The 15929-nt window shown below is 43.0% G+C and overlaps 1 protein-coding gene across 3 annotated transcripts in view; it reads left to right on the top strand.

Moving 5' to 3' along the window:
• Positions 1–11535: 11535 nt before the first annotated feature.
• MACROD2 (mono-ADP ribosylhydrolase 2) overlaps positions 11536–15929 on the top strand; it is an 890631-nt gene continuing 886237 nt past the window's right edge. Inside the window, exon 1 of one of the 3 annotated variants that reach the window (XM_065682311.1) lies at positions 11536–12090. In XM_065682311.1, coding sequence (XP_065538383.1) covers positions 12045–12090 — 46 coding nt within the window. In that variant the 5' untranslated portion in view covers positions 11536–12044. The remainder of the gene's footprint in view (positions 12091–15929) is intronic. The other 2 variants (XM_065682310.1, XM_065682309.1) reach the window with 2 other exon arrangements.

Raw genomic sequence — 15929 nt, 5'->3', positions numbered from 1 at the left:
GAAATAATTACATCTGGAAGCAAATGTCTGATATGTATTTCTTACCTACATCATAGCTACAGCTTAACACCTTAACTCATTTGATAAGTAGTGTCTTCACAAATCACATCTATGGGATATTGATTTGGATACTAAAACTGAGCAGCTCCAACATTAATGATCGCTTTGCAAAATGTAGTTGTTCTCAAACACTGTGGGGCAGCTCTTGCTGTATTTGGTGAATTTCCATTTCCATCCAATTCCTAGTTTAAGAACTTGGACTGATATATCAGTCTTGAAGGTACTTTTCAGTTTCTTCTCCTATCAGCAGCAAGGTACAAGACACTGATACTATATGCTATTATATATAATAGTAGCTAATTGCTATTTAATTTCTCCAATAATAATGATGCATTTCACCACAATAATGATATTATATCTTAATATTAAGAATTTTACTGAAACCCCACAATTTTTACCTATTGCATGAAAGAACACTTACTGTAAGAAACAGTTTTTAAGACTCAGGACTTAAAAATCGGCTCTCATTTGTTCTACCCATTTCAGATGCTCTGTGTTCAAATGTATTTCACTGACTACTTATGTACTGGTGACCAGCTACCAGAAAGATGGGCAGAAGATGAGAGACATTTGTGGCTCATCTAATTACTAGTAAGTCCATCTGTAGTAAGATGTGTGGTGCTTGGGGGGAACATAATTTTCATGAGGTAGTGGCTATTTGCTGAATTTATTGCTGGGGTCCTGGGGACGGATCATAGAATCACAGAATGTTTAGGGTTGGAAAGAACCTTAAGATCACCTAGTTCTAGGCAACGTATCCCAGTGACGGTCCTGTTTCCCCCTGACATACATGACACATTGGCTGGACTTTGCTGCTGTGTGAAGTGCAGACCTGACACCTCCTGATTATTCTGGTGACAAGTCGCTTGGAAACACATGGCCCTCAACATCTGTGGTGGTCAGGGTTGGACAGCCAAACTGTGAACACAGGTGTCTGCACTCTTAAGTGCATTAGCTTATTTCTTCAGCATCTTCTGCACATGTAAACTTCTCTGTGGAAGCTGCCCTCAGGAGGCTTGTTTAAATTGCCTCCCACTACTCTAGTAATTTGTAACAGCTGTGTGTGCCTCCAAGGCTACCGTCTGATCTCTCCCTTGTTCCTATCTACTATACCCCCAAGATTCATCTCCATGTCCAGATGGAATGATAGCCCTCCAAGTCAGGGCTCAACAAGAAACGCAAGTCCCTACAGTGTGCTCTGTAGAATTATTGTCGTAACAATCTTCCAGCCCTGGAAGTTTCTGCATGTTGTTCATACAATCAATCACACTATTTGAAGTATACCCACATCCAGGAAACGGAATGCACGCAGTGACTGACCCTTGCTTTCTATTACTGCTCAGAGATGTGAATGGTGTATGCTGCTTTTTGCTAAGCTTGGCCAACCTCCTTACCATGGCACCCAGCGGACAACTAAAGAAGGTTGTCAGCTCCTGCTGGCCTCCACAGCATTGCTTTAGGTTGCTCCAGATACCACCACAGCCTGCCTTGAGCCCCCTGGAGGCTGCTTCCCAGGTAGGCTCCAGCTCTGAAGGTTCCCTAAACAGCAAATGCATGGGACTGCTGTGTATTACAGAATCACAGAATAGTTTGGGTTGGAAGGGACCTTAGAGCTCATCCAGTTCCAACCCCCCTGCCATGGGCAGGGATGCCTCACACTAGACCGTGTTGCTGAAGGCTCTGTCCAGCTTGGTCTTGAACACTGCCAGGGATGGAGCATTCCCAACTTTAACTGGGTGGATGCAGTCGGGGTGTTAATAGAAAATAATGGTATTTAAGACAATTTTTCACATTTATTGAGAGATAATGTCCTCATGTATAATGACTATGCACCACAGTTTGTGACTGTTGAAGGGACTAGACTTTCAACTTGATAAATTATGCTTTGAAAAGCATTTACTTGTTTTGAAACACTATTTCTGTGAGGTTTTTAAGAGCTTTCTGCTGCTGAAAATAACCAAGTTATCAGGAAGAGGGTACATTTTGTTATCAAACTGGCTTGGTTCTATTCAAACAGAAGGCATTTGGGAGATGAATTTTCTTAATTTGCTAACTAATAATGTCATTTTTTTAGAGCAATAATTTGAACAACTTAATAACCCTGTAGGATACTTATTAAAATATAAGAGATTAAATTGTAATGAGCACACTACAGACCTCTTCTTGAAAGGGCTTCATTTCCAACCTGTAACAAAAGGCAGCATGTAATACATATATAACCACCTACATGAAGAAACATAAACTAAGTGGTGTTTCACTGGTTATCCAGCCATTTATTCCTTGGGTTGCTATGCATGAGCAGGCAGAAAGTCTTCATTTCACCCCACATGGATGATTTGGAGACTTTGCTATGTATCAGCCTTAATTGTACTGCTTGTACATAAGCACTGATGGATTTACTATAAAGAGGATATCAGGACCTTTGTCAAGCTTGAGATAAACCATGGAAGTGGATATACAATGCAAATGCCTTCTGCATTACTATACAGCCAGGAGATGGCCTGTGAGGAAGACAGCATTGTAGAGCCGTGGTGACAAGGCTGCCAGATCACTGGGATCCTCATTATAGTCCTACCCAGCTCACACCAGGAGCATTTTTCTCCTGCTTTTCTTTAATACTGTTAGCACAAAAGGCTTTGGATTGACTGTAGTAAATGAAATTCTGTTTCCACAGTAAATAATTCATTCTCAGTCAAAATAAGAAGAGTGTTTCCTGGTAAGTTCAGTATGAGCAGAATAGAGCTCATGAAACCAGCTGCTGACCAGCTTGAGAAGAGGGAATAAAACAAAACCTGATTTCTACAGGTTAAGAAATACTTATGGGTTATGAATTACTAATAAAAAGATTTGCACTGATTAGGGCACAATAGGAAAAGCCATAATATACTAGCAACAAAAAATGTTGTAACAAGGTAAGCATATATTAAAGCTAAAAGCAATGAGTACTATAAAAAATGAAAGAGTTAAAACATCTTCTAAGAATTAAGATGTAACTACCCTACTTTGCTAATATATCATAAACTATAATGTCAATGATACAGTAACATACTATTTGGTAACACAAAGCAATAAAATACAATTTATGGGGAGGACATTTTAATTACCAGCGTTGCGGCTGGTATTAGTGTGAATCTCCTATAAAACCTGTACTCACAAATTATGAACTAATTTCTGCCAAGTGATATAACATCATTAAAGTGTTATGATACCCAGCTGATCAAAGGTAAAGCAGTTATTTATATTGCATTACAGTTCTCCTCTCACACCAAACAAGTCATTTAGAACAATTTAGTTGAGAGGGAAGTAGCAAAGTGGGTATGGGGTATATTGCATTAAGTTGAAAGAAAAATATAAGGAAAATGTAGATATGCTTTCGGAGTGCTAGAAGCATTACAAGAAAAGAAGCAGGAGCATGTGTTGTATTTACAACAATGCAAAGGTGAGCAATAAATAACATGAAATGTGAAGCAAAGCAAATAAAATGCAAGAGTAGACAAGAGAGTTGAAGTAAAATTAGAAAGCAAAATAACCTTGCCATTGTTTCGGCCAAATTGAAAGACACCTTCCACACTGCCCCTTTTTTCCCTTGCTGTACTCCGTACAAGTAAAAAGATTTTTTTGCCTAAACAAAGTTATTTGCCTAAACACTGAGTAATTCAGTGTGAAGTCCAAGGCAATGGTCAAAATGAACGTAGTGCAAGAAAGGTGTAGAGTAACGGTGATTTGCTCCTACACTTTTATGTATTGTGGTACATCAGTCGATAGAACTGAAACTCTTTAAGATATTTTTTTAAACTTTAGAGGAAAATGTGCACTGGTATCTGCTAGAGTCTTATACTCCTGTGGGACTGATGTGCTAGGCCACCTGATCCACACAGTCCAGTAAACCTGATTGTCCCTGTCCTCCCCCTGGCTGGAGGCAGGGCCCCTCTAATAGCTATCGTAAGATTTTCCACTTACATCTTGTAGAAAGGGATTTCAGGCTAAAGTCAAAAACACAGCACTGCACAAGCTACTAAGAAGGAGGAAAACGACTGCTACAGCTGAACTCAGGACAAAGAAGGATGGTGATAAACTTCAGCAAATCAGCAGAGGCTGGGACAGGTTGCCCAGAGAGGCTGCAGCTCTGCTATCATTGGAGGTTTTCAGTACCCAGCTTGTAAAAGCCCTGGGCGCCCTGATGTGAATTCAGTGCAGCTTTGGATTGGATCTGTAGTGAGGCCTCCAGCCATGGTGGGTGTGTGATTCCTTAGTTTTGTACAAGCTATGGTTCTATATGTATCACAAGCACTATCTCGCTAACGCTGACAAGCAGATGTGCTTTGTAGCTTGAAATGGGCCTTGATAAAAGATTTGCCTCCAGTCTACAAAAGGTGCATAGGAATTGATGTATTTAAACTGACAGAATCAATTAGAAATGGTGACAATAAACAGCCATGAATAGATGGCATCTTTTGGAGGGGAAAAAAGCCAAAACAAACAAAATAGTCAAAGTAGAGATTGAAAAGCAGAGTTGAAAAATGAATTCAGTTTTCTCGTTGTGTCTGAACTAAACACAGGTTTATAGTGGTATAATTCCACTGATTTGGATGATGTGTGATCTCTTTTAAAATGAAAACGGTAAGATGTAGAACATTTACATCCAAAATTGCCTGTTTTTTTTCATCAATGTCAATATTTTGTACTAGCTCTGTACTATATAGAATTGTGACATTTTGACTTATCTTTTGAAACCTTCCATCCTTTACTCTCTGTGCTCATTCTTTCACCTCTCAACCATATCTCTCAGGGCTTGGTTTTTTGGGGTTTTTTTTATGGTTTTTCCTTTTTTTTTTTCTCCTGTCTGGCTACAAAGTTGTTGTAAAAGACAAAGAAGATAAAATAGCAGAATAATGAAAGTGGATGTCCCCTCTGGTGAGATCTAGCTTTCCTCAGTGGAGAATATATGACCTTCTTTCATTTTTGACACTTGAAAGCTTTGTTTAATAATGCCATTTCAGCCTAATTTTATGCAGTCAGCATGTTAGATGTCTTCTAAAAGTACTCCCATCTTTTATTGTTTTTAGCAACCAATTAGTTCCCAGCCCAACCAGTCCCAGTTGCTCAGTTGTATTCTGGGGATTTGGCATAGCACATTGGAATAATCACTCGCCTTCTGCCCCTTGCAGCCTTAAAGTACAAATCAAAACATGGACGTAGATGTGTGTAGTGACAATGGAAGAACCAAACCAACAAAATGCATCTGTTTACCTCTTCTTATAGTCACATCAACTTTTCTAAGGCCAGAATGTTGTTTTTCTGGAAAGAAAAAAGGCAATTGTTTAAGGAATTGTAGAATTAGGAAGTATTTCTACTGCTACTACTGTAGGTTGTCTTTGTGCTTTCCTCTGATAGAACTGATCACATTTAATTACCTTCCGTCCTTCCAAAGCCACTTGATGCTGTGACTCTTGATTATAAGAAGGTTGCACACAGCCAGCAAAGGTCAAGTTCGCAACAGTCTTGTAGTATATCAGCAGTGCCAGCTGAAGTCAATAGAATTACTTACATGTACTTTTGAGTATGTGATTTAAGCCCTGCTTTTTTACTTTTTATTCTGTTCTTCTGTATTGATGTCACTTTGACTTTTTCATTCTACTTCTTTCAATCTCCATTCCTTCACTGAGGACACTAGAGTGAGGAGGAATTCCATATTTTCAGGTGGCTTACTGCAAAGTGATGTCATGCTTAAAAGTTTTCCTCTTTATGAAGTACTTTCTGAACTACATCTTAGTTTGTACTGATACAGAATGACTGAAACTAAAAGGTAGTTCTGTTTCCAGCAGCTGCTGGCAGAGGCCTGAAAAGGCTTGTGTGAGCACATCACAACTACGAACATCTGACCTGTGGCAAACTCCTTGCTAGCTACAACCAGTGCTGGTTAGGCATTCCAGTCCCTGTTCTGCTGAGTCAGTTCCAAGGTGGGAGGGACACTTCCCTTTCCTTCCTCTTTTCCTCTCCAAGTCAGTAACAGTTCCAGGAGCAGAGGACAGTTTCAGCCTGGATCAACTGCTGGGTTTTTTTTACCGTGTATTTTACTTTCTTTCATGTGATGCTGATCCCAGACAGGAGCCCAAGTTAAACATTCCTGTCTTTTTTTTTTTTCCTGCTTCACATAAAAGATTCAGGTCTGTGAGTTTCTTCTGGAAACTCGAAAGTTCCTTCTCCTTTTGGCTTTGCAAACACGCATTTCGATCATAAGATACGGCTGGTGTGAACAGTAGCATCCATCCAACTGCAGAACTCAGGTACAAAACAATAGCCACGGCAATAATTAAAACACATGTTGGTCTTGCATGGTAGACAAAACCATGGTGCTCTACTCATTTAAATGACAAGACTGAACTACATTAGGATACTATTACGATGGGACAGTTTTCCAGAACAGTTGACTTACAAGAGGTCTGTCTTCAAAGGATCTACAGAGTTATTTTCTAAGTTAGTGATGCTCTAACAAATCAAATAAAGACAAGTGTATATCTAAATACTAGAAAATAAGTCTCTATTGTCATACTTAATGTGTATATATTAGATTATTTGAACAGTTATCTCAAATTATTTGTTTTACGTGCTTATTATTTTATTTCTTTGCTATTAAAAATAACCATTTCTAGGTACAAATATAACTTTAGTGGTTAAACTGAAATACTATGCATCTGACTGCTCATGAAATAGTACCTCTAGTAAATCATATTAATGAACATATCAACAGTACAGAAACATTCTTTTTCTCTCTATTTGAATAGTTTAGTCACCAAATTATTTGATAGACCAAAATGTATTTCTGTGACAAAATGGATTAAACTCATAAAGCTGTAAGAAACGCGTGAGTATCTTGCCTTTCATCTCTCTCTAGTCACCCAGTTGGACAAATGGGGCTCATAGTTACTTGCCTTCTTTCTAGCACATTTGCCCAAGGCAGCAAACCAGAGGAACTACAGCTAACAGTTTATACAATGCTTACTTCCCCCTCTACCTGTCACAAGGTGTCATTTTATAACAGAACCTTGACCCAGGTGTCCTAATAGCTTGAGAGTTCAGAAGGTAGGATGCAACTGTCTAATAAAAGATGCATGATGTGCATTTTATGTTTTAAATGCACAGTAATGTATCTGAGAGTGAATGTGCTAATGAAAAGTGACATTTTACCAGTGATGTTGTGGAAGCTGCAACAAAAGAACTCAGAATGGTTTTAGCATGTGATGTGAACGGACAGGAGGAGAGACTTCATAGTTAATGGGCAGGGGCTCCATTGTCCAGCAATGGAAGTGTGCATCAGCATAGGATTCATAGGATTTAATCAAAGTCAACACGCCCGTGTGTAAACACAGCAAGCTTTGGTAAGAATAATGACTGCTGAAATAAATTTTTACTAAATAATTTATAAACTCATTTTAGATTTTTATATTGCTCTGTTATTGGGTTAATAAATCAATTTTGTTTAATGGCTACGGAAATTACACATTTAAAAACGTACCTTTATATACCATTCATATGGATGCTGGAGAGGGGCTCTTCATCTGGGGCTGTAGTGATAGGACAAGGGGTAATGGGTTTAAACTGAAACAGGGTTAAGTTCAGGTTAGATATAATGAAGAAGTTCTTTATTGTAAGGGTGGTGAGGCACTCGAACAGGTTGCCCAGGGAAGTTGTAAATGCTCCATCCCTTGCAGTGTTCAAGGCCAGGCTGGACAGAGCCTTGGGTGACATGGTTTAATGTGAGCTATCCCTGCCCATGTCAGGGAGTGGGAACTGGATGATCTTAAGGTCCTTTTCCAAGCTGAACTATTATATGATTCTATACATGAAGAAAGAATTTTCTCTTAACATGTGAAGCTATCTATAATGTTCTGTTGCTTGTTTTCAGTGAGGTAGAAATTGAGGAAATAATCTTAATTTAAATCTGCTTTTCTAATTAATTAATATCTTACAAAAATTCAAAAACATTTAAGTTTTTTTGCATCTTTCATCTTTACCTTTTTTCTTCATATTCAGTGAAAAACTGGATAAACAGTGTAAATACCGATGAAATAAAGGTCTGGTTCCCATTGTAAACAATGACAAGGGCTGATAACTGTCATTTTCATTTCTCTTTATGTATTCTTTTCTTTTTTCATGCCCCAGCATTTAACTTTGTAGCAGTACAAGAAGCTCTTGAAATCAATGGATAACCAAGACAGTTTCTAGTTAAAAAAAGAAAGGAGAAGAAAAACTCAAATCCTTTAATAAAAACATACCTCAAAATGATTGAAAACTGAGTTTAGCTCTGGATTCTGTTTGCAGTTTGTGTGCTATTGATTCAGCTCTTTATAAAATAATAAAAGTATAAAATCTGAAAAATGATGTAAACATGGCTGTACAATCATTGCTGCGCGTTATTAAAACCCAACCAGCCAACCAAAAAAGCTCCCAAAATCAATCAAAGAAGCAAGCATACTTTTTTTTTTTTAACAGCATTGACTGCAACTGGAAGGGTTTTATTATGTGTATAAATGTGCCTTCTGAAACAAAGTACAAGGAAGTAAAGATTGATTCCAGGTAACCCATGTTACATGACCTTTGAAATGAACATATCTACTTCACAGGTTAAGTGCAGTTCACAGGCATATTTTAAACTGGTTTATGAGGCAGCAGCTTCTGAAGGTTGCTTCTGTGATGAAAAAGATACAAAATTCCTTGTTAAACACTGAGGCTTTTCTCACGTAACTGCTCAATTTTGCTGCCCTCAGTTCAAAGTCTGCAAATACAGGCCCTGCTGTGTTCATGAAGGTGGCATCAGTTTGCCACATCCAAGTGTCCCTCTTTTGCACAGAATTTTTCAGATGTCTTTAAAACTATCAAGGTCCTGAACAGCCAACTGACCTTCACGTCCTCTCCATTGACTGATATTTCTACCCTTCCTTTAAGATCTGCATCTCAGAACAACCCTCTCCATCCTCTGTTGTGATGTGCCGTGTATCCCATGCGCCACGGCTGACCCATGTGGAACCACTGCTTGTCCAGCAGCTACAACCTGCCTCCTCCGGTGACCTAAAACTGCTCAAATCATCTCTGCTATAGGCTCAGCAGTGTGGGATCTGCCATGACATTGCCTTTATTTGGGTCAAGATGGTTGGTGGCAATTGTAATGCTGAGTGTAGGTACCTTAATGCTTAGGTGGATGATTGAGCAGCTTAAATTGAAGCTCTAGCTCTCCTTTGGTACATTTATTCTCATCTTTATTGTAGTATTCACACCCATATTAATTTACATTTCCTATTATATCTCTAATAGGAACTATCTATGCAGTCATTACGTTATCCGTATGTTAAATGCTCATTTTACAGCTATTAGTATCCTGCTCAGGCTACGTAGCTCTTAAATGGTATTTTATGACATTTCCCAGTTTTCCTGTCCTCCTCTTTAGAACATCACCGGTGTGTTCACTAGGCTTTGAATGTACTAAACACACCCAGCTTGTTAGACAAATACCAATTTCCTATCAGCCTTATTTTCATGCTCATTGTTTCAACAGAACATTTCTAAGCCTTCAGAGCATTGCTTTGGCCTACCATGTGTGCAGCTCACTGCAGCTTTCTTAGGAAAAAATAATCTACTGTTTTGCAGCATGACTGGTTTTCATCCAGGTATTGAAATGCTGCTTTTTAGATCAATTTTCCTGCCACGTGTGATGCTGCCGATCATTTGTCTGGTTTAAGGCCTCCAGAATCAACAAGTGGAAGAAGCAGGCTCATACTGAAGTCAGGGACATAATTTCTTACTGCTTCAGTGGAATCAGTTGTACCACCAGCAACTGAGGGGGAGAAAAAAGGGAGGAAAAAACTGATGTAATAGTAATTTTCTTGCTAGAAATAGCACATTTGAACGTTTCTATTTTTAAGTTGAAAAGTTTTATTCCCATCTTTTATCTGGTCTTCCATATGGGTGCTGGTGCAAGCATCAGGCTTCACAATTGTGTTGGCTTTTTATATTATGTACATACTTTCTTCTGTCCCAAAATTATGGCAACTGTAGCTGCTTTTACAAATGTACGCTGAAGAATGCGTGTGGATGCCCTTTATAGGAAGAGAGTTTTCTGTTTCTCCTCTTCTGGTCCAATAAACATTGATTTAAAAAATGTGGAACAGATCCCACAGGACACTAGAATATTCAGTAGCTTGGTAAATATGCAGTGATCTGGGATATGGGTTCAAATATTTGCTCCACACCACAGAAGCAAGTGGGATTTAAACTAAGATCTCTCTCTTTTTTTCTTTTAAATGCCTGTTTACCTGTTGGCTTCTCTCTCACTTTTAGTATCGAGATGGGAAAACCGGGCTTGGGCTGCCAAAGCACATCCATCACCTGAGCAAAGTGAAGAAATCAAGTACAGACAGAAGGTAATATACCCTTGGGAGGTGATCTAAAACAAATATTTAAGTGTGCTTTGTAAAGAAGAATCTTAGTCTGATTTTTAAGTGGTTAAAAGATAAACTCTGAGTGCTCCCTCCCATCAGTGTGAGAAGAGGAAGGATTTTACTGTACCATGACCTAAGATGAATGGTAAGAGTGGAGGTGCTAATGTGTTTATCAGAAACTACTAGAAAAGAAGTTGAAATGACATTGTGCCTCACCTTTCTTTGTTGCAGGTTAAGCAAAAGAGCCTATCACCAAAGAAAAGCCTGTTCTTGACCATAAGGTGTATATAAGACACTCTCTTAGCCGAAAGTGTACATTTTGCACTTGAACACATGTGGACACCTTCATATGCCACTTCAATCAGACAGCTACGTCCCACCATGAACTACTGTTTCTCAGTAGAGCTGTGTTGGATTGTGAGCAATATGACGCAGATGAGGGCCATGAGGATGTCCTGTGGCAGCCCAACCCCTCATCGCTCCACGTCCAAATCTCTTCGCCCGGAATTTACCTCCGCATGGACATGAGTGAAGCCAAGAGGATCCGGAGCTTTGTCATTATTTAGTCCACAGGAGCCTGCGTGTTTGTTTGGACTAGAGAAAATGAGCCTCGGTAAGAGAAGGGATGGGGGGGGGGGGGGGGGGGGGGAGGAGGAGGGCAGCGGCGCCTCCTTGACCTCCTGTGCCCGGGTGGCCTCTGCACTCCCTCACTGTGCGGGTCCACGACGAGTGGGGAGCTCTCGGCGTGTGCCCACGGCAGAGCCCCGCTCCCGGCACCTCACCTCACCTCACCTCACCTCACCTCACCGTGTGTAAACCGCCCTCAGGCGCCGCTTCCCCGTGTCCCGCAGCCGCCGACCCCGTTCCGCAGGCCGCGGCCCCGCCGGCCCACGACGCCGTCGCTTAGCAACGGCTCTCGCCCTCCCGGCCAATCGGCGGCGCGCTCGGTACCGGCCGGCAACCCGGAAGCAAAGGGCGCTGTGCCCGCCCGCGCGGAGGAGGCGGGGCGGGGCGGGGCAGGGGGGGCGGTGACGGGCGGTACCGGTCCGCGGGGCGCCCGCCCGCTCCCGCCGCGCGGGGATACCGAGCTCGCCGCCGCGCACCGCGGCTGCAGGCGCACCCGAGCCCCCACCGCACCCGCCGGTCTCCCCCCGCAACACCCTCCCTGTTACACACACACACACACAACCCAGCGCCGCCGTCCGCCCCGCCGCCGCGCTCAGGCTCCTCCTGTCCGGTGCGTCCGCCGGGCCCGGTGCGGCGGCGGCGGGCGGAGGAGGGGGCTGCTGAGCGGCGTGTGCCGGAGCCAACGGGCGGCGGGGAGGGGGGCGGGCGCTGCGGGGGTGTCGGGTTAGAGCGAGGCGTGACCCAGCTGACGGGCGCCGTGCGGAGCCGGGCGGCGGGCGCGGAGCCGAGGCGGGAGCGGCAGCGTCGGTCTCAGGCAGCGACGCGCGGCGTCGGTAGCGCTCGGCTCTGGCGCGGCGTCTTCTCCACCCCCTCGTGAGCCTGGGGAACCTGCAGCTTAAAGCCGCTGCCAGCCACACCACCATGTACCCCGGCAACAAGCGGAAAAAGCTCTGGCGGGAGGAGAAAGGTATTACCGACCTTCACGCCGCGCCCGGGGCCCGCTTTTACCTCTCGGCGAGCCGTGTGGGAGGCGGAGGGGGGTCCCGTCCCCTCAGAGCCGCCGCCTCGCTGCGGGTGTCCGGCGGCGCTTCCCGCCGCCCGGCGCTGAGGTGACGGGGTGGGGGAGGGGGTGCTCCGTGCTGCTGTCCCCACCTAACCCCCCCCCCCCCCCCAAAATCCCGCGTGCTCCAGGTCCCCCCCCCCCACACCGCCTCAGGAGGGGTTTTGGGGTATTTTCCGTCACCCCCGTTATTTCGGACTGAACTTTGCTGTGAGGAGAGGGGCGCGCTGGAAACGGGCCCCTCTCCTGAGGGCTTCCCGCCCCCAAGTCACCTTGTGGAAGTGTTTCGGGTCGAAAAGTTAAGCACATGCCGCCGAAACGTGCTGTTCCTCCTTTCCACCCGTGCGTTCTCCACGGGAAAGGCGGTTTATGGTTACCGCGGGGGGGGTGCGCTGGAGTTTAGCTTCTGGTGTCGGTCTGCCGCGGTGGAACGCTTGGGGTACGGGGCTCTCAAAGCTCCCACCCCCCCCATTTATCCTTTTCATTAAGGACCCCCCCCCCCCCCACGCACTCTGTATTACCTCCGTTTATCAACCCCCAATGTCAGACTCCAGAGCGTGAAAACCGTGGGACAAGCATTTATGCAGCTCTTGCCATTTTGATACTTTATGTTGATCATGGGGAAAGCAATGTAAGAATTAAGGTAAATTTATACAGTGGAATGAAAATATTTACATGGGGTAAGAGGAAAGCTGCTTGCCTGGTGGGTTTATGAAAAACCCCCTAGAATTACACACGGAGTAGGGGTATTAATACAAAACCACACCATCAGGTCATAGTTTAAGCTTTCTTTTCTTCCATCATCACTCTGACTATGTTCTGAGCTAAGAAGGCAGGAGACCAGTTTGAAGGATGGCTTTCAGCCTTTGTGGCAGAAATCAAGTATGTGTGTCTAAGGACAAACTGTTAAAAGACAGATAAACTGATCTCTCTGTAGATTATTCACTGAAGAGTGACAGGAGCAGCTAGAGTTTTGTGGCATAGTTTTCTCCTTGAAAACTCCTATAAAGCATGTTCTGTAGTTAAGGTGAGGAAACAAATTTCTATCAGATGCTTTAAGTTTCTGTTACAGACAGAAAAGATAGAGTTAAATCTTCTCAGGTTCTGCTTATGTGTGATCAACTCTGACTTTTCCCTGTGTAAGTCCCTAATGCTGTGTGTCGTGATGTTCAGAAATGCTGGTTTTGTGCTGGGGCAGACAGGGAAATGTTTCTGGTATGCTCTGGTGAGTTGTTCCCATTACTCCCACTTGTCTCTTCCATCTCTGCTGCTGTCTGTGTAAATTCATAGCCTGGCATGTGAACTTGAACTCTCAGCGAGGAGGGTCAAGTTGAGGGCTTGGAGGGTAAGCTGAAAGCCTGAGCTGCAGGCATGCTTTTGTTGTCTTAGTCGGCTGTGAGGATGGTGGTCTCCATCCGTGCAGTGATGTTATGGAAAGCAAACTGGAGCTCAGGACTGCTGCTGAGGTTTTTCTACCCAGGGAGGCATGTTTGTGGAGTGCTTGCCAGAACTCTGTGTCTCTTTGGCTAGTGAGAACGAACAGTGTTTGCCCATCTTCTGCTCCAGTAACTGCTTTCCAGCACCGTGGTGATGATGCTGGGCCTGGGTATTGAGAATGAAAAAACTTCTTTGTTCATTGTTGGCACTGCTCTTCAGATTGGCTGTTCTCTCCAAGTACCTTCTTTACTAAAACTGTAGAAGCTCAGCTTCTTTCTTTTCTGCCTAGATTGCACTTCTGAAATCCAATCTTTTGTTAGGTCTGCTTTTGCCTTTCCCAGGTACTCCTCAACCCCTGTAAAGCTGGCTGTGATCCCTCGTTTTGCTCTTCCCACAAAGCTTGGAGTGCATTTGTTCTCAGCCTGTTACACTCTGAAGGACTTCTTAAAGAGAAAAAGCACTGATTGCTAAATATTGAGTTCAAACCCACTGACAATACGCTTGCTTTTCTTAATTACTTTCTTGGTAATTAAGGGTTGGTCCATGTTCTCCCAGGAGGGATTTTACTTGAGGACAGCTGGAACAGAGTAGGAGCAGGACTGGAGTTGATTTCAGTCCTAGGCACAAGCCTGGTCTGCCCACAACCTTTCAAAGGCACTTCCTAAAGGTACAGGCAGAAAACCATGCTTGCGGCTAAGGCTGCTGGAAGCATCTTTTGGGAGGTTTGCGTATAATTAAGACTCAGTTTAAGTTCTTGCTGCTGCCTCTCAAGAGCAAAGTTTTATAAAGCCTTATTGAGAGGAGCTTGTGTTTTGAAGGCACAGAACTGGCTCTGTAACTTCTTGAGCAAAAGGTAGTTAAACTTCCTCTGCTTTGGTCCTTCAAACCTGACAGCTTTCTCAGGTTTGCCTTTCTGTAGTACTTGTAATGTGCTGTTAAATACTTGGTGTTTTGTATGCTTGAAGATCAAATAGTGGAGTTCAGTGCATGTCTGTTGTGCATAACGGGGTGATCCTAATCACATTAGATTTACTTTTGCAATTGTAAATATCCAATTAAGATACCAGGCCTGAATAATGGGAGAGAAATGTTTTTTGTCAACTGAAGAAATGGTAATACTGTCAAAAATACCAAAATAGGTTTATTGTGATGAGGGAGTCTGTGCTTAAAACCTGCCTCTGGTTGGTAGATTGCTGATTGCAGCCTGCGTAATTAGGAAACTTTAATCTGTAAGGAAAAAAGCCAACCCCAAACCCAGTGAAAGCGACTTTCTTTTTTTCTAAGGTTTGATCTGAGAAGCAGTTTCCATGTTCAGCTCGCTCGCTGCTCCTTCAACTCGAGATCAAAATATTCTTTTCATGTCCATCTAGTCCTTTATGCCAGAGGCAAATAATATGGGTCTAGCCCTCCCCTAATAGCTCTTGAATCATCAAAGAGCATTTATTACTGATTAATGTGTCAAGAAAAACTATTACTACGGTAATAGTAGTACAGTGCCACTGGTAAAAATGGACCCAGAAACTTGATTAGTGCATGGGCATCCTGATATGTTCTACAACTCACCTTCATTTCCCCCTCCTTCCTTCCCCCCCACCCCCACACACACACCTTGGAAGGGGAAAAGCTCTGGATCTTATGCTGAGCTAATATTATGTATTGAGGTGAGGAGGGAGCAGAAGATGTGGCTGCAAAAATCGGGTAGAGGGTCTTGTTGAAGTGCTGGGGTTGTTTGCAGTATTGGGTCATTGAGATGTGTTTGTTCTAATCTTAGAACTCAGTCCATTTATAGCCAGGTCTGAAGAAGAGTGTGGTTGGCAGTAGCCGTCATAAATGTACAGTCTTAGAGGCTTCACTTTTCACTAAATGTCTGAAAAAGGACGTGGTGGCTTTCTCAGGAGAAAACAGCCATCCGTCTGTGTTTGAGTGTGGTAACTAAGTGTGTCATGTTAATGTTCAAATTACAATCAGTAAAGCTTAACCCATGCTGCTCACTTTAAACCCAGCAGATGCAGCTTATTGCTGATCCTGGTCTGCTTTTTAGAAACATGTTTAGCCAGTGAATGGCAATGGTCTGTCCTAACACTTGGGGTTATGTTCAGCCAAAGTTTGTCCCACTTGCATACTTGTGTTGCTTACTCTTGGGTATTTAACAGATATACTACTATTTTCTGCAGCTACTGAATTTTGGCTCAAAATGGGTTTAAATGCCACTGGATGTTTCTAAAGCAAATGACAGCAGTTTTCTCATGCTGAGGATTACAATATGTGCAGAACAGAAAAAAACCAGCCAAATGAAACCATCTTTCTTA

Source organism: Lathamus discolor, chromosome 5 (genome assembly GCF_037157495.1).
Source record: "Lathamus discolor isolate bLatDis1 chromosome 5, bLatDis1.hap1, whole genome shotgun sequence".
NCBI lineage: Eukaryota > Metazoa > Chordata > Aves > Psittaciformes > Psittacidae > Lathamus > Lathamus discolor.
The sequence above is the reverse complement of the archived record's forward strand: the minus strand, read 5'-3'. Positions and strand labels throughout refer to the sequence as shown.